This window comes from Oryzias melastigma, linkage group LG19, assembly GCF_002922805.2.
Source record: "Oryzias melastigma strain HK-1 linkage group LG19, ASM292280v2, whole genome shotgun sequence".
NCBI lineage: Eukaryota > Metazoa > Chordata > Actinopteri > Beloniformes > Adrianichthyidae > Oryzias > Oryzias melastigma.
The window spans coordinates 1,292,020-1,311,123 of record NC_050530.1 but is presented as its reverse complement, the minus strand read 5'-3'; the positions used below and the strand labels follow the sequence as shown (position 1 = coordinate 1,311,123).

At 37.1% G+C, this 19,104-nt stretch overlaps 1 protein-coding gene across 1 annotated transcript in view; it reads left to right on the top strand.

The window, feature by feature from the left end:
- The window catches only part of shisa9a (shisa family member 9a), a gene marked incomplete in the record, with an annotated part of 85,103 nt that overhangs the window by 60,030 nt on the left and 5,969 nt on the right, over nucleotides 1–19,104 (top strand). The window contains 1 exon segment of the mRNA XM_024285472.1: nucleotides 6,660–6,812. Coding sequence (XP_024141240.1) covers nucleotides 6,660–6,812 — 153 coding nt within the window.

Sequence of the window (19,104 nt, the reverse complement as noted above, 5' to 3'; positions counted from 1 at the left end):
GGAGTTTTGCTTCTATTTTAGCAACATGCTAACATTTTTGACAAATTTAGTTTGCTAAGTAGTCTTTGGCTATTTTGGATTTTAGCTAATATTTAAGCAATGTGCAAACTTTTTTGGCTAATTTGGCCTCTACTGGGTTTTCTTTTAATGAAATTTGGAGTTTAGCTAATATTTCAGCAACATGCTAACATTTTTGACTAATTTAGTTTGCTGAGGAATTTTTGGCTTTTTAGAGTTTAGCTAGTACTTAAGCAATGTACTAACTTTTTTGGCTAATTTGGCCTCTACTGAGGTCCTTTTTATGCTAATTTGGAGTTTAGCTAAAATGATTGTAGCAACATACTAACGTTTTTGGCTAATTTCTTATCTACTGGGGGTTTTTTTTTGGCTATTTTTGAGTTTAGCTAGTATTTAAGCAACAGCCTAAATATTTTTAGAAAACTGGCATGTATTAGGGATTTTTCAGCAATTTAACTTCAAATTTTTCAGAAATTTAGGTCAACTTCAGCGTTCTTTCGTAGTTTTTAGATGAAGTTTCCAGTGTGATAATTTTTACCATTTTGTAAATAGCTTTTGCATTTTCAGCAAATCCCTTCAGCAATTAAAGTAAATTGCATCACCATTTTCAGCAAAAAGCTTCAGCGTCTTCAGCGACTGCGTTCAGCAAAAAGCATTCACACTATTATCGCAGGTAGTGCAACTTTTCTAGTTTTAATTGTTCTTTGCTCCCCGGCGCTGTCCATCCAAGTGTGCCTGTGTGTGCTCTGAGTCAATGCCAGGAATAAGTGTTTAATTAATCCCAACGCAGCTGGCTTTGCCTTGACAGTTGAGCTGCGCAGGTTTACAAGGCCCCCGAGTGCACCTGAGCGCTCAACAATGCACCGCTGAGATAAGACGGGGAAATCTGCTGCAGGAAATCAATACTTTTCAGTTCTGTTTTCTGCCGTACTCTCCCTCTTCTTTTCCCGAGTCTCGGTCTCTTGTCCCTGCTTGTCAGATTATCTAGTGGCAGCATTCAGGCTTTTAACCAAATGTATTCACTTAGCAAGGACACCTTGAGCCCCAGTAACAGGAATTTGCAATTATCTGGTAGGAGCAGCACAGCAAGACAACAATTCCTGCACCGTATTTTTGCCATCCAGCCGTGCTGTCAAGTCCGACTGTGCAGCTGCACTAAATACTTCACACGCTGCAGGTTTCTAAATACTATTATCACTTATTTCATTACAAGAACAAATTATAATCTGTTTTAAGATGCAAAGCATCTGTTTTGAACTTGTAAGCGGTAAACACGGAAGGAGATGGAGCTGCCTGTCGGTATTTAGGGAGATTAGATGGAATGAAATTGTGATTTTTAAGAGTTTGAAGTGCGAAAACATCGTCGGAAAGTTTGGTGCTTTGAAAGAAAAATCCATTTTCTTGGTTGGTTTGCTTTGGCCGAGCGGATCGAGGTGGTTCTGCTCCAGAAGGAAAACCTCCTTTAAAACTGTTCATGCTCATCTTTGATATACATGGAAATTATGTTTACTATATGCATGGATTCTGATCCAAACACGTTTTGAGTCATACAATATTTTTGTTGTTTGAAACACTGAAGCAGAAATAAGAAGTGAAAGAAACAGGAATTAGGTTTGACTTTTTCGGGGGAAAAAAGTGAAATTCTGTGGATTCACAGCTGCATCAGAAACCTGCAGAATGAGGTGATTTATTAGAAGCAATTTCAGCTGCAAAATATTGTTTATTTAGATGTTATGATGCTGACGTGTGTCAAACGTGCAGGTTTACAGAATAATGAGCTGAACTCAGATCTGCCCGTTCTCTGAATCACAAAGACTCTTTCCAGAGCTCCAGACGGTTTTGAATTTACATTTATATCAATAATAATCATTTATTTTTAAGCGCATTTCATGTAAGAGGACCAGGATACCTGCAGTGGTTAGGGAGGGGCGGAGTCTAGGGAAGTGAAAATGTACAGAGCAGATAGTAACTGCGTTTTGAAATTGCGGTAATTGGATTTCCTTGGAGGAGGGAGTTTTTGAGGCATATAAAATTGATATATTTCACAAAACTGTAGTGGAGACACTTTTTTTAATGAAATGAGTCACGTGACCAACAACCAGATACGACCAGCATACCACTGAGGTCCCACAGCATCACATTAAAGGTTGAGGGTGTCGTGCAGAATAGTTGGAGCCACAGTTTTTCTGTGAAAAAACACATTTTCTCACAGTATTTATCCATAGCCGCTCCCATATAGCTCGTCGCTCCGTGGCCTGAATAAGACGCCGACGTCTCCTTTGATTGATGATGATGAGTGCCAGTTTTTCTGCTGTAAATCAAAGTTCAGGTTTGTGTTTATTCCCATGATTATGATTTAACAGTGTAATTGCGAAAATTGCACTTTTTTGACATTTGTAGAATTTCGATAAAGTTTTGTGCCTTTTTGAAGTTAAAATGTAACTAGAGTTGTTGATGTGATTACAAAATAAACATGTTCTAAATAATTAAAATACAGTATCGTATCTTCACAACATGAACTTCTCATTGTTTGACTTATTATTTAAAATTGTACAACTTTACTAACATTTTTTACGTTTTTTATTTAAACTTTATTATACAAAATAGTTTTTTTTCCTAATTCTCAATTTTTTTTTCTTAGAACTTTACAAATGTATTCAACTTAGCATTTTAAATTTTTGAAGTTTTTTTCTAAAAATATAAAAAAAATTCTCTTCATTTTGAGACTTTGCAACAATTGGACTTTTTTCTAATAATTGTACGCATTTATTCTCATTAAACTTTGACTTTTTTCTTAAAAATTGTACGACTTTATCGTAACATTTTCACTTTTTGTTCAGAATTTTATGACTTTGTAGCAATTAGACATTATTCTTTTCTTTGTACGACTTTATTCTCATAAATCAATATTTTTCTCATATTTTACAACTTTATTTTCAGACAATTTAGATTTTTTTGTTACAACTTTATTCTCAAAGCATTTTACTTTTTCCATAATTGTATGTTTTTTTTCTTAAAATATGAACATTTTTTTCTCTTAATTTTGCGACTTTATTCTACATAGAAATGTTATTTTTTCTAATAATTGTATTCATTTATTCTCATTATACTTTCTTTTCATAACATTTTCTCTTTTTTGTTCATGACTTTATACTTGTAGCAATTAGACAATATTCTTTAATTTGTATGACTTTATTCTCATAAATGGTTCATATTTTTCTCATAATTTTACAACTTTATTCTCATTAAATTTTGATTTTTTTTCTTACAACTTTATTCTAATTAATTTTTAAATTTTTTTTCTTACAACTTTATTCTTAAAGCAGTCTAACTTTCTCTCATGATTAACGACTTTATTCTCATACATTTTTGAAAACTTTTTCGTATTCCATGACTTTAACATTTTGACTTTTGCCTTATAATTTTATACTCAATTCTCGTATATTTGTTTTTCTTCTTTTACGGTGGACCTAATACTTTGTTAATATATTTCTTTATAAAAATGAATGTTTTAAGTTGCTGATATGTCTTTGCATAAATTTACCTTTTTTGTTCGTAACCAGAAAAGTTCTTCATTCCAGTCAAACACAGTTAGTGGGAATATCCAGACTGAAAGAAAACAAAATTATTTTTTTGAGTTAAGATTTCCTTAAACTTTTTGCTTTATGTTACAATTTAAACGAATCAGATAAATATTTCAATATGTACTTTGAAATGCAAAACGTAAGGACTATTCAGCATCTTTTATGCTTTTCTCTCACTCTTTGAATGCACCTTTGAATGCACCTGTGTGCTGCGAGGTTCGGTCGAATGCAGTCGTGCTTTGTTGGTGTAAAGTACTTAGAGGTCACACCTTCATTTGGAAACATGTGCGCTTCTGCTGCCAGCATCAGCAGCAACGCAGCGTGGCGTTTGTGTGTCTGTGAAAAGCTGAATCAGAAATGTTCGGATCAAAGGAGGATCAAAAAGGCTCCAAAGAACCAGGAGTCCTAAGCATTCGAGTCATCTCTTTGTGAGCACCTCTGCTACTTTCACACAGAAAAAGTGTTTACTTTGAAACTTGGGCTAATACATATTTATTAGACCGTTTGAATGTCTGTGTTATTTTTTCTATTGTATGAGAAGTGAAAAAATTCTGACTGTGCGGCTGGAAGGAATAGAAAAGACACTATTAAAGAAAGAACAGGAAGTAATATTCAACAATAACAGGAATTATGCTCTTTCAAATCAAAATAAGAAGCAAGACAAAGGAAGAAAACAACAAAGTGGGAGTTTATTCAAACCTGACATTGAAAGAAATAAAAACAGGAGGTCCCAAAAACGATTAACTCCAACTACAGAGTTTTAAACTCATTCTAGAGAGACTAAACTATAAAAATGGATAAAAATGCATTTTAAAGTCCCACTCTGATCATCGTTTGAACTATTTTAAAATAGTTTTCAGTGTTTTTTTGTAATTATGATTATGCAGGTTTTAGTCAAAACAAAATCTGTTGTTTTCTGGATATAGTTTCTGTAGAGTGGCAGTGATGGGCGATACCATACTTTAAAGAGTCAAAACAATACAGATTACATTTTACATGAAATATGTGATACTAATTACCAATATTAATTATGGGTAATGTTTTTTTTTGTCTTAAAAGCAAATATCAAAAACTGTCCTAGTGCAATGTTGAAAATACAAAATCGCTCTTTAGAGACTCAACAATCCGCACATTTCTGTGTTGTTGCCAAGTGTTACACACAAAACGTGGGGCTCCTCTGGTCACATGACTGATGGAGCAGGTCAGTATGTTCTGGACTGGGTGGTTGCCTCCGCACAAAACACTAGAGTAACTCACCTGGTGAGAAAAAATCTCTAGAAATGACACATTGACTTTTTCCTTGTTGATCAATTAGTAATAAGTACTTGAATAGAGTAGTTGATGCAATGTTGGTGATGTATAAGTGCCTTTATTTCAATACTTTAGTATACTTCCATTACTACAGATTGGCAGCAGTTTATTAGAAATTTGCCTTTGAGCGAAATCGTTACAACCCTAATCTAGTGTTAACAGGGCAACAAATATGGCGAGCAATTTCAGAGCCATCCAGTTGTAGTTTAGATCCAGATTCCAGCTCAGACGAGGCGTCACAAACGGCAGACAGCTGGTTCCAATTACAGCAGGTTTATTGAAGAGAAACAGGCAAAGAGCAGCCAGTCTAAACTAAGAGTCCACAGAGCTAAATCAGAGTAAAGTCCAGGCCAGAGGTCGGGGCGGGCGGCTAGGAGGCGGAGTCAGGAACGAAGCAGGGTCAGGTAACATGTGATCAGACCAGCGGTAAACGCTCGGTATGCTGGTAGAAAGACACAGGCAATACTTCGCACTGACTGTGGTCTGAGCGGAGATTAAATGTCCTGTGGTTGATGAGCTGATGAGAACCAGGTGTGGAGCCGTCCAAACATTTGTGCAGGTGTTTATAGCAGTCAGGACTCAGGCGACTTCGGCCCACCCAGCGTATTTTCTACATCACAAATGCGATCTTTTTACAAACTGCATATTTTTCTGTTCCTGATTTAAAACAATATGAATAAAGAAATGTGTAGAAATGCAATTTTTAGATTATTTTTCCTTATAAATGATCCCCCGTCACCAACTATATATATATATATATATATATATATATATATATATATATATATATATATATATATACACAGTGGTCCCCAGCATATTTGTGTTTCTTCATACGCGGGGGGAGTCCTTCGTATTCGAGGATGTCTCTGGTCCTTAACTTCCGCAAATAAGGGGTGAGGGGGCAAAAAATTATTTAATTTATCCATTTTGTATGCAGAAATCACTCAATTATATATATATACATATATATATATATATATATATATATATACATACATATTTTATATATACTGTAAATATGTGTGTTATATTTACAGTGTATAAAACTTCAAGTATAATGTCAGATTTAAATTAGTAAAATGTATTTTTATATATATATATAGATATATATGTATGTGTATACATGTGTTTACATCTATATACATAGATATATATATATAGTATATATGTATATTTACATATACAAACGTCAAGCCTAAACCTGTTTTCATACATTGGAAATTCTATACAGAGTTTTAAACAGCAAAGTGTAGAAGAATTGGCAAAAAAATATTTAATTTATCCATTTTGTATGCAGTGTTTACAAGTATTTATCTTTGAAATCCACAGCTGAAAAAAACAGATCAATTAAATCTGTGTTTTCATGTGAAGACACCCCTGGAAAAGACTTGTTTTTCGCTCTTAGCAAAGCTGTCTCTCTGTAAACAAAAACATCTGCTGGAGTTCAATTTTTAAAATAAAATGTGAGTTCTGCATCAAAAAAAGGGATTTCTGCTGCTTAGAGAGCTGGCATGCGTGACACCAGAATTTCATGTAACAAGCTGCAGGGTTGCATCCAAATATGCGGCAGGACTTCCATTATGCTGCAGCTGGAGAGCCGTGGCAGAACTCCATCAGTTCATGTCAGAACGAGCAGCTGCGGATGAGCGCGAGCGTTTGACCAGCGTTTGCTGGGATGCAGCTGCTCGTCACCCGCTGTGATTGGAGCACGGATGTAACCTTGTCGTGTGTCTTCGTCCGCAGAGGGTGGCCAGATTAACAACAATGTGGCGGCAGGCGCCAGCGTTGGCCAGCAGCACCCCTACCCCGCTCTCAGCCAGCTGGCTCACGTCTACGAACAGCAGCAGCAGCAGCAGAACAAGGATCTCAACAAGTACGCCTCCCTGAAGGCTGTAGGTGAGTGTCGGTCCAGATTGACGGATTTATGACCCATAAACAAAGAGCAGCAGGACGTTTTCCACGCCGCCACTGCAGGTCTGATGTCACTAAGCTTCTAAATCTGCTGAACATCCTGTTTAATTTTGTGAGGTTAGCCCCCGCTAACCCTGGCGTGTTCATTGATGAAAAAGAACCTGATAAAAAACTAAATTGGAATTTAGTCGATTTAATTCAAGTTGGATCAGACCTCTGGGTCTCAGGGAGGCAAAGACTCATAAAATACAGTTATATACCCTTTTGGGCCTTATCTATCTGGCTCTAAGCCACGTGTCCAAGTCAAGGCCCGGGGGCCGGATCCGGCCCTCCAGATCATTTTATTTTATTTTTATTAATGGTCAGATGTTATCTTGTTCTATTTTAACTTATATCATTTTGACAAATATATTTTTATGGAGAGGAAAATCTTTTAAGTTATTTGAGGTTTAAGTTGATTTATTCTGGAGTAATATTCCGTCATTTTTATTATTCATAAATATGTCAAAAAATGTACGGTTTAAAAGTTTTTAAAATTGTCATAATGCTAGCTTTTCGGACTATTTTGGATTTTATAAGATTATTTGGGCTATTTTGGCGTTTAGCTATTATTTAAGCTACATGCTAGCTGATTTGGCTAATTTAGGCTTTTTTTGTTTTGTTTTTTTAATGCTGTTTTTAGCTAATATTTACACGCTAGCTGTTTTGGCTAATTAAGTTAGTTTTTTTAGTCTTTTTTTGAGTATTATTTAACCTACATGCTAGCTGATTTGGCTAACTTTGTTTTTATTTTGAGGCTACTTTGAAGTCTAGCTATTTTTTTTAGCTACATGCTAGCTATTTTGGCTATCCTAAGGTTTTTTTTTTTTCTTTTTCGTTTTTTTAGTCTAATTTAGGTTTTTTTTTTTTTAGGCTAATTTGGCATTTAGCTAATATTTTAGCTAGCTATCAACTTCAGCGTTTTTAGCTATCAATTTCAGCATCTCCAGCAGCCAAATTCAGATTACAGCATTCACACTAGCATCATCACAGATAATACTATAAATCTCGTTCATAATTATGTTAAAAACGTATTGTTTTAAAGTTTTAAAAATGTAGTTTAGAGTGTTAAATAAATGTTTATCCTGTTTGTGACCTAAAGTGTGTTTTGGATTTTGGCCTCTTGTGTGATTGAGTTTGACACTCCTGATTCAGACTAACAATTTGTTTCGGATCATCGGGGGGAACAAATTCTGTTTCAAAACTTTAATTACACTATAATAATTACATTTAAATGATATTTACATATGTATTTCACTATATTTTTAAACCATGCTTTACGGTATATTTTTATTTTTCATTTATCTAGATATACTTGTGTCAACTTTATTAGAACAAAACATAAAAAATAAAGCAGTGCAATTATTTTACCAAGAATTTCAGTATACACATTAGCTATATATTAGCGTTTTTTAAGTGTCTTATCCAAACAAAATATTTTTTCCAAGTTCATCCTGTAGCTGTCATTCAAGTGGAACCAAGCCTGTTTATTTGTTTTGTGGAGCTTTTATTTTTTTATTCCCAGTGGAGTCCAAATATAGACGGACGACCACATCGAGATGCTTTCAGCCGAGTTTGATTGGACAGAAATTGTTCAGTTTTCCAGAACGCCAACTTATTATGTGTTGATGTGAGTCCCCGAGGATCAAAGAACAAATTGATTTTGTCCAACTTGAACGTTTCATAAAAATATTCAACACGGAGAAAACAATCATCACAGAAAATGCAGGCAATTTCTCGGAGAGAAAACTCTGCAAACGCTCAGAGAATGAAACTCGTCTGACTTTCTGCTTTTGCATTTCATCTCACGGCGCACACATGCAGCTGACGGAGACGAGCACACACGAGTGAGACGTCAGGGAAGAGAAAAGGTTTGTGGGTTTCTACCACATCTACAAAATACAACTTAAAAAGAGCAAAGATTACAGCGGACTCAAACGGGGTGATAGATCTGGACGACAAGACCAGATTGTTTTGGTAATTCTTCTACCTTCCTGCGCCTTCGAGCAGAAATTCCACACCTGCCACAAGCTCAAAAACCACAAGCTCAAAAACCTCGTACCGGTGAAAATGAATTCTGAACAGAGTGAACGACTCCATCACAAAAAATGATGACATCACAGCTGGAGAAATCATCAAAAAAAAAAGAATAGGACCAGAATCTGTTATTGCAATGAAAAACAAAATTGTTTGAACAAAGAAACCAAACTCACGTGTCAGGAACATCCAAAGGACGGTTTGAGATTATTATGGGATCTACGGCTTGGAGTCCATTTTGTACCAAAGGAAAAAATTCAGTAATTTTCACACAACTCGAGAAAAACATATTTTGTGTGATCTTTAGAAGCACATTAAACTGTATTTTATTTTGAACTGTATTTTATTTTCAAATCATAGATGCCCAAAAAAATGTTTGCCGCTAAACCAAGAAAAAACTGAAATGTTAGTGATTGGTTTGAAATAAGAGAAATAAGGGATAATGAATAACCAAGTGTGCATTATCACAAATAAAAGCATCACGGAAGCCAGAACTGGTTGGTTTTGTGAAGTGCGTTAATTTATGATTATGACCAATGAAATGTGCATTATCCTAAATTAACGCACGCAGCAGAAGCCAGAACTGGTTGCTTCCGCGAATTGCGTTAATTTCTGATAATGCCCAACAAAGTATGCATTATCCAAAATTAACGCACGCCACGGAATCCAGAACCGGAAGACTGCTAATTTCTGATAATTCCCAACGAAGTATGCATTATCCAAAATTAACGCACGCCACGGAATCCAGAACCGGAAGACTGCTAATTTCTGATAATTCCCAACAAAGTATGCATTATCCAAAATTAACGCACGCCACGGAATCCAGAACCGGAAGACTGCTAATTTCTGATAATTCCCAACGAAGTGTGCATTATCAAAAATGAGCGCAACCCGCGGAAGACAGAACGGTTGCTTTTGAGAAGAGTGTTAATTTCTGATAATGCCCAACAAAGTGTGCATTATCCTAAATTAACGCACCCTGTTGAAGCCAGGACCGGTTGCTTCTGCAAAGTGCGTTGTTTCGATAATGCCCAACAAAGTTTGCATTATCAAAAATTAGCCCACGCCGCAGAAGCCAGAAAATGTTGCTTCCGCGAATTGCATTAATTTCTGATAATGCACACTTTTTGCACACCTTTATCTTTGCTTTCATGTAACCACATCCTCTTCATTAATGACAGGAAGTGTGGTCCAGAACTCAACTACAAAAGCCTCAGCAGGAACTTCAATAAATTAACAGGAGCCTACATTTTGACAAAAAAAAGTCTAAAGTTAAACAAACCAGAAAACAAGGAAAAAAGGTGGTAAAACAGACAGAAGCTGAAAACCAGACTGTTGAGTTAATTGACTAAAACAGAAACAGCTGGTGTGACATGACGAAAGAGAAAAACCAAACCTGAAGACAAAATTGATTTAAGAAAAAAGCTAAAATCCTCACAAGCAGGGAAGACATCTGTTTATAGTTTATGGTCATTTTTGAAATATAACTTCATTAATGAACCAGAATCATCAATTTACTCTATTTATTCCATATTTGACATATATATATAGATATATATATTGTGTCGGTATGCTAACACTTTGTAAAAGTTTAAAACACTTTCACAAGTAAAGTTTGTTCAACAGTTTAGGGAGATATTTTTTTTTTTATCATGCCTAAATGCATTTAACCCAGCCTACAAGTTTTACCAAAAAAAATACCTTAGGTTATTTCATGTCACTCTGATTCTTATTAACATAATCAACTTAGCATTTATATGATTTCCTTTGGAATGTAAAATCTAATTGACTTCATTTACTTCCGTTAAGTCCCCAAGCGTTAATAGTTAAAGGTTTTCAGTTGATATGTTTAAAAATTTTGTAAAAATAAAAACATTTCTTGAATCTGACTTGAAAAAAAAAAAAACTATTAACCGATACCATATAATGATACAGCCACTACCGTGCTTCAGAGATAAAAAACACATATAAATGAAACTTCAGAATAAAATGTTCAGTGTGAGCCAACGCTGCAGCTACTGCATGAGTGGTGGAGCCTTCCGGAAGCTGGAAATGGGATCAACCTCTCGGTGATTTTATTAGGCCGTCTCATGATGCCAAACAAGGCGTCTTTTTAGCGTTTTAATCAAATATATCCACTCTAATTAACCTAAACGACAGGATTTTAGTACAAGAGGAGCCTCTAATGTTGCTCTAACTCAAACTCTGTCACAAACTATTAATGCACTCAGAGAAATAGTCATATAGAGGGATGTGGAACTGGAATATGATGCCATTATATCATAGTAAGTTATAGTTTTACAGTTTAGGAAGTCAATAATTCAACTGATTTTGTTTCTACTTAGTGTTTGGAATTTTGAAAAACTGTAAATAAAATGAATCTTTACTCAGAATTCTTGTATGTATTTTTAAAAGTGGATCCCAACAAAAGTCTTTGCATTGGTGAAGACTAATGTTGATGCCTAAATAAAGAGATAAACAATTGAATGCTGAAAGGTACCAAAAGACTATTATTATTTTAAAAAGGAGGTTTTCTGATTGAATACAATTATTTTTGAATCCCTGACGGAAAAGGAAGAGCCATTAACCCTAGAGCACTATCGCCGGGTGACTTTCACCGAGCAAAAGTATTTACATTATTTTAAATTTGTTGCATTTTTTGAGGGTCATGGGTCTCTGGGTGAAGTCTCACATGTCCCAGGAATGGGTGGACCAAAGGCCAAGTGTTCAGTATCTTTATTTATTTTTTTAGGAATTTTTTCTTCTCAAATTTTTACTTTTTCAGTCTTTTTCAAGCATGTTCTTAGGATCTTTCTATGCTTTTTTTCCCCCACTTTGTTGGATAAAACACAGTTTGAAATAAAATAAAACGCCTGTAATTTATCATGTGTTTTCATATCTTGATCTATTTTTAAAAGAAATATTTTTTATTGGGCATTCTATATCGAATAAAAATGACCCAGCAAAAGTGATGGTCTAACCTTTGTTTAAAAAAGCAGTAATGAGAATGTTTTCATTATCAATGACATCAATTAAACTCATTTACCAAACAGTCATTCCACTGAAGTCCCACTCTGATCATCTTTTGATCTATTTTTAAACTGTTCCCATTGGAATTTTAAATTTGATTTTTTTTAAGCCAAAATCGTCGTTTTCTAGGACAAAGTTTCTGCAGGGTGACAGAAGTCCATTAAAAATTTGACTCTGAGTTGTGGACAGGGCTGGTTATGTGGAGTAACCCCGCCCCCCTTCCTATCACCTTTTATTGAGAGTTCTTCATTGTTCTTCTTTGTTTAAAACCACTGAAGCGAATAGTGGGTTAAGTGTGTTGTTGCATCCCTACTACTAATATTAGCTTCACGTCTCAAATGTCAAACTCGAGTTGATTCATTAATTATCATTTTATCACCATAAATTTCACATTAATTGTGCTAAAAATGGCGACACAAATTGGAGGTTCTCAGTTTTCTACGTCACAAATGTCATCAGTTTGAAACTTTTTATCTGTTCCCAGTTAACAACAACACGAATAAAGAAATACTCAGTAATGCAGTTTTAAGCTTAATTTGATTCTATATGTTCTCAAAAAATCCCTCAAGAATGATTGAAAACATCATTTTCACAGGAGAGGGTCTTTAAGGAGGAAAACGATCATTACTGGGAGACTGGCTCCACATTCAGAGAGAAAACTGTGAGGGAGCCTCATTACAGGCATTTGAAAGTTTCATTACAAACACGCCTGATGAGGACACACGCAGGTGTTTTGGTTGAATACATTTGTCCATAAATCAGGAGTGTGGAGCCCAGCTGGACGGTCTGCTCTCCTGTGAGGAAAAGAACATTTCCTGAGGTTTGGATAACGATGCTGTTAAAGTGGCGACACCAAACTGGTCCAGAACCGATTCAGCTTTTACAGCAATTTGGAGGCCTGTCAGTGATTCCTGACCAGAAGATTCTGGCTGGATTTGAGGCAGAGGGAATGTTCTCGGTGAGAAAGGTTTGTCTGGGCTCAGAGGAGGACAGAATGTTCAGCTGCAGCAGCATCCGTTATGACATCACGGACCGCAAGGAGCAGATTGTTTTCACATAGCTAAATGTTTTAGCAAGAATTTGACCCTCGACACATCTTAAAGTTTTCAAGGATGTGGCGAGGCAAAATTTGGGCAAATTTCAGTGAATTTTCAATGAAAACTCACCAAAATTTGCCCAAAAAAGAATGACCCCACCCCCAAAATTATGACATCATCAAAAAATTGCTTATGGAGCCAAAAAGAAAAAAGAAAAAAAATCTAATTACACAAATAAAACCAGTATGTCTGGGATATCCACAGGAGGTTTGGAAACTATTATGGGATGTCGACATGACCAACGACTTGGCGGCCATTTTGTGGCAAAGTTTGATATGTACAGATTTTCACGAAAAATCGAAACTTTTTTTTGACTATCATCACAAATGGAAGTTTTGTTGACCTTTGACCCTGGGAAGAGTCGGCCATCTTGAACACCTTTCATACCATCTACAAACGAAAACTGGTTCTAGGGGTTTTCATGGATCGTCTCCTAACTTCTCGAGCATCATTGAGAAGATACTGTAGAATAAATGTTACAATTAGAAGTTGTAGATTTTGAACGGCGAGAGTGAGTTAGAAACTGTTCTTAGCTAGCTCTCACATTTTTTAAGGGAATGTTGTAAAAATCCAAAATATGATTCCCGGGCTCAAGCTGAACAAAACGATGCGACTCTATTGGGAATGTGGGCATGAAAACCAAAAAAAACAAAATGTTGATGAAAATTCTGCTGACTCAGCTAAAAAAATTACATATTTAAGTGAAAATTTGACCCACATTCTTAAAAACTCACCAAAATTGAAGCACACTTAGTTCCAGACAAACTTGAATTTTGTCATAGTGAGCAGCCCCTCACCCCTAAAACGATGACATCATAGCGGGCGAAACTGTAGAAAGATAAAAAATAAATAAAATAAAAATGAAGTAAGGAAAAATCTCCTATATGGCTTTAGAAAAAAAAATTTAAATACGCTAAGAAAACGGAAACATGTGTGTTAGGGTTATCCAAAGGAAATTCAAAAACGATTATGGGATGGCCACACCGCCTACGGCTTGGCGGCCATTTTGTGAAAAAGTTTGACATTTTCATGTTTTCCCACAATATGGGAAAAAAAGAATCTTTACTTGAAGGGATCTTCACAACATTTCATACACTCGTCCTCGCTTAAGTCTACAACCATCATGGAGGTTTATTTGACCTTTGACCTTAGGCCGCCATCTTTAATTGAAAAAAAAAAACACCTTTAGAACCAGCTACAAATGAAAACTCATCTTTGGGATTTTCATCGATCACCTCATAACTTCCTGAGCATCATTAGTAACCAATTCGGGAAAAAAATGTTGGAATTAGAAGTTGTAGATTTTAAATGGCGTGTACGTGGCGAGCTCGCAAAAGTGGCGTTTTCATGATACTCGCACATTTTTTTACGGAACATTGTTAAAATTGTATACATGGACGGCTGACTAAAGATCAACAATATGTTATGACATAGGATATGAATAATTAGGAATGTGGGCGTGGTTAGCAAATAACTTTGTTGCTAAGGAAATCGAAAAGTTTACTTTTGCTGATTCGTCTGATACTCACGTCGATCTGTTCGGCATCTCCAGGTGACCAAAACATTAAATGGTTGCTATGGAAATAAAACCAACAGAAAAGCCGCCATTTTGAAAAAAGTAGTCTTGACATCAATTTGTCACATGCAGCTCTGACCAGTCTGACAGAGGAAGTAGGAAGGATTCAGTGGTGCGTAGCAGCTGCTAAGGACGCGTGGAGGTGGGCGGTGAGGGCGGGTAGCCGAACAACGACACTCGCAGCTTCAATTTTCCTTCCATTTTCTGACCACCTTTCACCATTTGAACCATGTGGTTGACTTCTCCCACCATAAAAAGTTGCTGGTTGGCCCCCAAACTTCAGGAAGTTCCCCAGAATGTGCGCTTCCATCATTCCTGCTCATCGGTCACCGACGGGGCACAGAAAGCTCCGGGGCAAGCTTGACTGATGTCAATCCCACTGAATTATTCTGGCCATTTAAAAAAAACGAATTAAGCTTCCAGCCAACTGGCTTTCATCACAAGCATGAAAGAGAAGGAAGGTCACGTCTATTATACATAAGAAAAAGCAAGTAATTGGATTTAAAGGCCACTTGGTGTTTGACTTCCTGCGGTCAGCCGTTTTAAACATTAACAGCACATTAAAAATAATTATGTCTGACTTTAGATAAAAATACAGTTTGTCAGAGAGAATAAGTGGAACCACATTAACCTTTGAGACAGAAAATCATTGGACCGCACACAAATTTGTGTTTAGAAAACTCACATTTTTCATTTTAGTAAGTGGGTATACGTCTAGCAAGTCAACTATAAACCAAGTACCTGCAGTGAAGGAAGTTTACTGACTAAATACTTCAGACAAAGTTGGAACATTTTAAGTTTACGATATAGTATATAGAAAGTAAACTGCAAGGATACATTTTGTACACCTAAACAGTCACATGCTCCTATAATCCTTACGCGGGGCTGTGGGTTTTTAGGTTGTTCAGGCTTATGGAGGGTCGTATGGAGGATCCTAAAGACCCAATCCAATGAACGTTGGGCTTTTTACATGTTCTTGTAGCATCTTTGGAGGACATATACGAAAGATTAAAACTGTGTTTCGGAGTATTTTTGTATTTAAATTGTAATGGATCAGATGAAAACCAGAGGTTTGAAAAAGCTCAGTTCTGTGACGCAGGAACTCCCATTGACGAGCCAAAGTCTCTTTTATCCGCTCCAATTCTAAATCCTCCTCTTGAAGACAAATAGATCCATTATCTCCATTTTTTTGCTAATGTTAGCTTGGAGCTATAAGCTATAAGCTATAAGCTAACAGGAGAGAATTATGGGAAATCAACGTAGGGTTACTTCCGCCTCAAAAGTCCCGCCCACAAGCAAGAGGCAAATTTTAAAAGAGCTCCTGGAGAAGATACGTCTTAAAAAATGACAATTTTTTTTTATATATATTTTTTCTAAAAGCGTCATAATCGTAAATATAAGACCACTGAGAACGATATTACAACAGCAAACAATCTTCCAGTTCCCTTCAGGCCTGTACGGCCTTCTTAAGGGATGTCATGAAAATGGAACGTAACGTTCACATTGTGAAGTATCAGTAAAGATAATGGAAATTTCACACACTTATGGTGTACCTGGTGCCTGCAGCATGCCCATAGAAAAAAATGTGCATGAACATTTTCGTTAGCCTCCTTTCCACGGAGCAGTCCAGTACGGGAGGATTAGTGCGGGACGGACCAGTTCATTCGGTTCAATTAAGAATGGCTTCCACTGAGCGGTTTGTTCTCACGGTGCAAGCGTGGCGTAGACCGCTAGCGTGTCTTTGTGTCATTGTAGTGCGACGACTAGAAAAGCAACAACAATGGAGGTCGTCCAGCGGCTCGTGTCTTTCTAGTACATCGTGTTTAACAGGAATTTAATGAAGATTGGGGCGACTAAGAAGAATACCGCCGTAGAGTGGCTAGCTTAGCGCTATATTGGTACTTCCTGATGTCGTCATCACTTTCTGCCATTCAGCGAGTGGCTCCGCCCCCACCGTCCTGTTCTATTTTTCTATGGACCTACAATGGATTGAGGCCACCAAGAGGTACGGGTCGGAACTGGTTGACGGGTCCATTTAACAATGGAAACACTCAAAATACCAGACTGGACTGTACCGGACTGTACCGGGCTGTACCGGACTGTACTGGACTGTACCGGACTGTACTGGACTGTACTGGACTGTACTGGACTGTTCCAGACTGTACCGGGCTGTACCGGACTGTACCAGACTGTACCGGACTGTATTGGACTGTACCGGGCTGTACCGGACTGTATTGGACTGTACCGGACTGTATTGGACTGTAACGGACTGTACCGGGCTTTACCGGGCTGTACCGGACTGTACCGGACTGTACCGGGCTGTACCGGACTGTACCGGGCTGCTCAGGGTAAATGACCATTTTTTGACAATTTTTCGCCTGCAAAGGCAATTGTAATTATAGTTTTAAGGCTACGGTTATAAAAGTAGTTAAGTACTATTTTTTTAATTCTAGAGTACACACAGTTTACAGAAATGTGGATGTAATTTTAGTGGTATTTTTATTTCTGAACAGTAATTTTGAAGTCAAACTAGTTTTGTGTTTTTTTTATATAGTTTTGTTTGGAAGTTGGGATTTTTTCTTTGCATGTATGTAACTGTTAACCATTTAAACATCTCAAACTTGACTCTTCATGTGTTTATATGGATGACAAAACCAAGAAAATGAGAAGATCAGTCATTTGTTTTCAATTGACGCACTTTGTCGTCATTCTTGCCTCAGATTTTTTACCCCACTTAGTTTTTCTGCCTCTTTGGTTGCTGAGCATGAATATGAAGCCGTTTCAATGTGAAAATTCAGTTTTAAGGGCGAGATAAGGAGACAAACAAACGCGTTCCTCAATCTAACTTCAGTTCAGAGGAACTCAATAGGCCAGAAATCCAGAGGTCCAAAATGTCTGGAAATCACATTTTATTCAGATAGGATGAAATCTAATACCCCAATGTGAGCGTCGGCTTAGATCCAGAAGTGTTATCATTAGTTTCTTTAAAGCTGGTTTTTGAAGGTTGAAATGAGTCTTGGCAGTTGGGAGGTTGTATTCAGAACTGCTCATTTTCTCTCCCTTTGTCGTCTTCGGAGCCTTTCATACGACAACTTCTCATTTCTGCCCTTTTGTAAGTGAAACGGCCTTCATCTTTCCTCCACTATCCCCCTCAGTTTGCTCTTCTAACCTTTAATGTCCGTGCTGCTCTTCCTCCTTCTTCACTCCAACGTTCCTATCTTCACATCTTTACCTTTTTCCTCCACTTACCTGGAGAGCTCCCACGTCAACGTTCATCCATCCATCTCCACTCATCAAAGAATCATTGGGCGGCTAATCGCCTATAGCTGCTCATATCTGATTCCCTCTGCTCACACTTTCAGCTGATGGATCTCAAGTCAACACGTGGTATTAAAAAAAAGCACCTAGAAATGATTAGAAAGCAGAGATATGGGAGTGCAGGGAGTGGCATTAGCTGTGGAAATGTCACCCAGAAGCAGCAAATGCATGTGCGGAAAACATTTCCCTGCCTGCCGACCCAATTAGAAACAGAGCCAAGCCCGAGATCACAACCACTTTCCCTAAAAACCCTCCCCATTAGCGTCCCTCAAGCGCCCCCGTTGCCAGTTTGCCTCTGCAACTTTCCCAACCGTCTCATCAGCCACACTTCTGTCAATCAATAAGCGTCTTCCCTGCCCCAGTGTGCATTCATATAAGGTCACTTTATTGAATTCAGCCGTCGGGGCCAAAGTGTCCCAATGACGGTCCCTGGATACACGCCTGTAGCTCAGCCTGAAGGAGGGGAGGGGGGGGGGACTCTTGCAAGCACAAATGACCAATTATAGCCGACACGACTCGTACAAATGCTTTACCGAATCTTACAAAGGTCCGCTCTCCTCGAGGCCTGCCAGCGTCTCCTCTAAAGGTAGGCAGAGTAAGCCCCTCATAATTGGGGGGATCGCATTGTTCCCTTCTATTTATTTCACCTCACCTCCTCAGTGATGCGACGACCAATCAGGGAGGGGATTTCAGCGCCGCTCCTTCTGGCGTTGTAACACCGCGATTAACTTTTACTCCGGAAAAATAGAAACAATCCTCATGTGATTGGATTGGATGAGTTTAAGGTGAATAAAAATGTCTGGTTCAAATAATTGAACTATTTCAAAGGCTTGTGGCCAAAAGTTATGAAAATTGTTTAATGGAGAGTTTCTGAACGTTTTCAAAATATTTGTAAACAGTTTGGAATTTTCTCAAGTGAGTTTAGCTTCACTAACAAGCTAAACTCACAGAACTGTTTCTTATTTATTGAAAAAAAATGCTAAAAGACACCATGGACATCTTTTACTGTGCAAATATAGATTTTTTTATTTTTATTTCCTGTAATGTGATCAAATGTTTATTTTTAAGGTATATTTACCTTTTTTTAGTCAAGTTTTAAGAACCTTAGAAAGCGTCTTTTCTTATTATTAATGCCAGTTTTACTTTTCATTTAGCTGTAAATTTATTGTCTATAATTTAA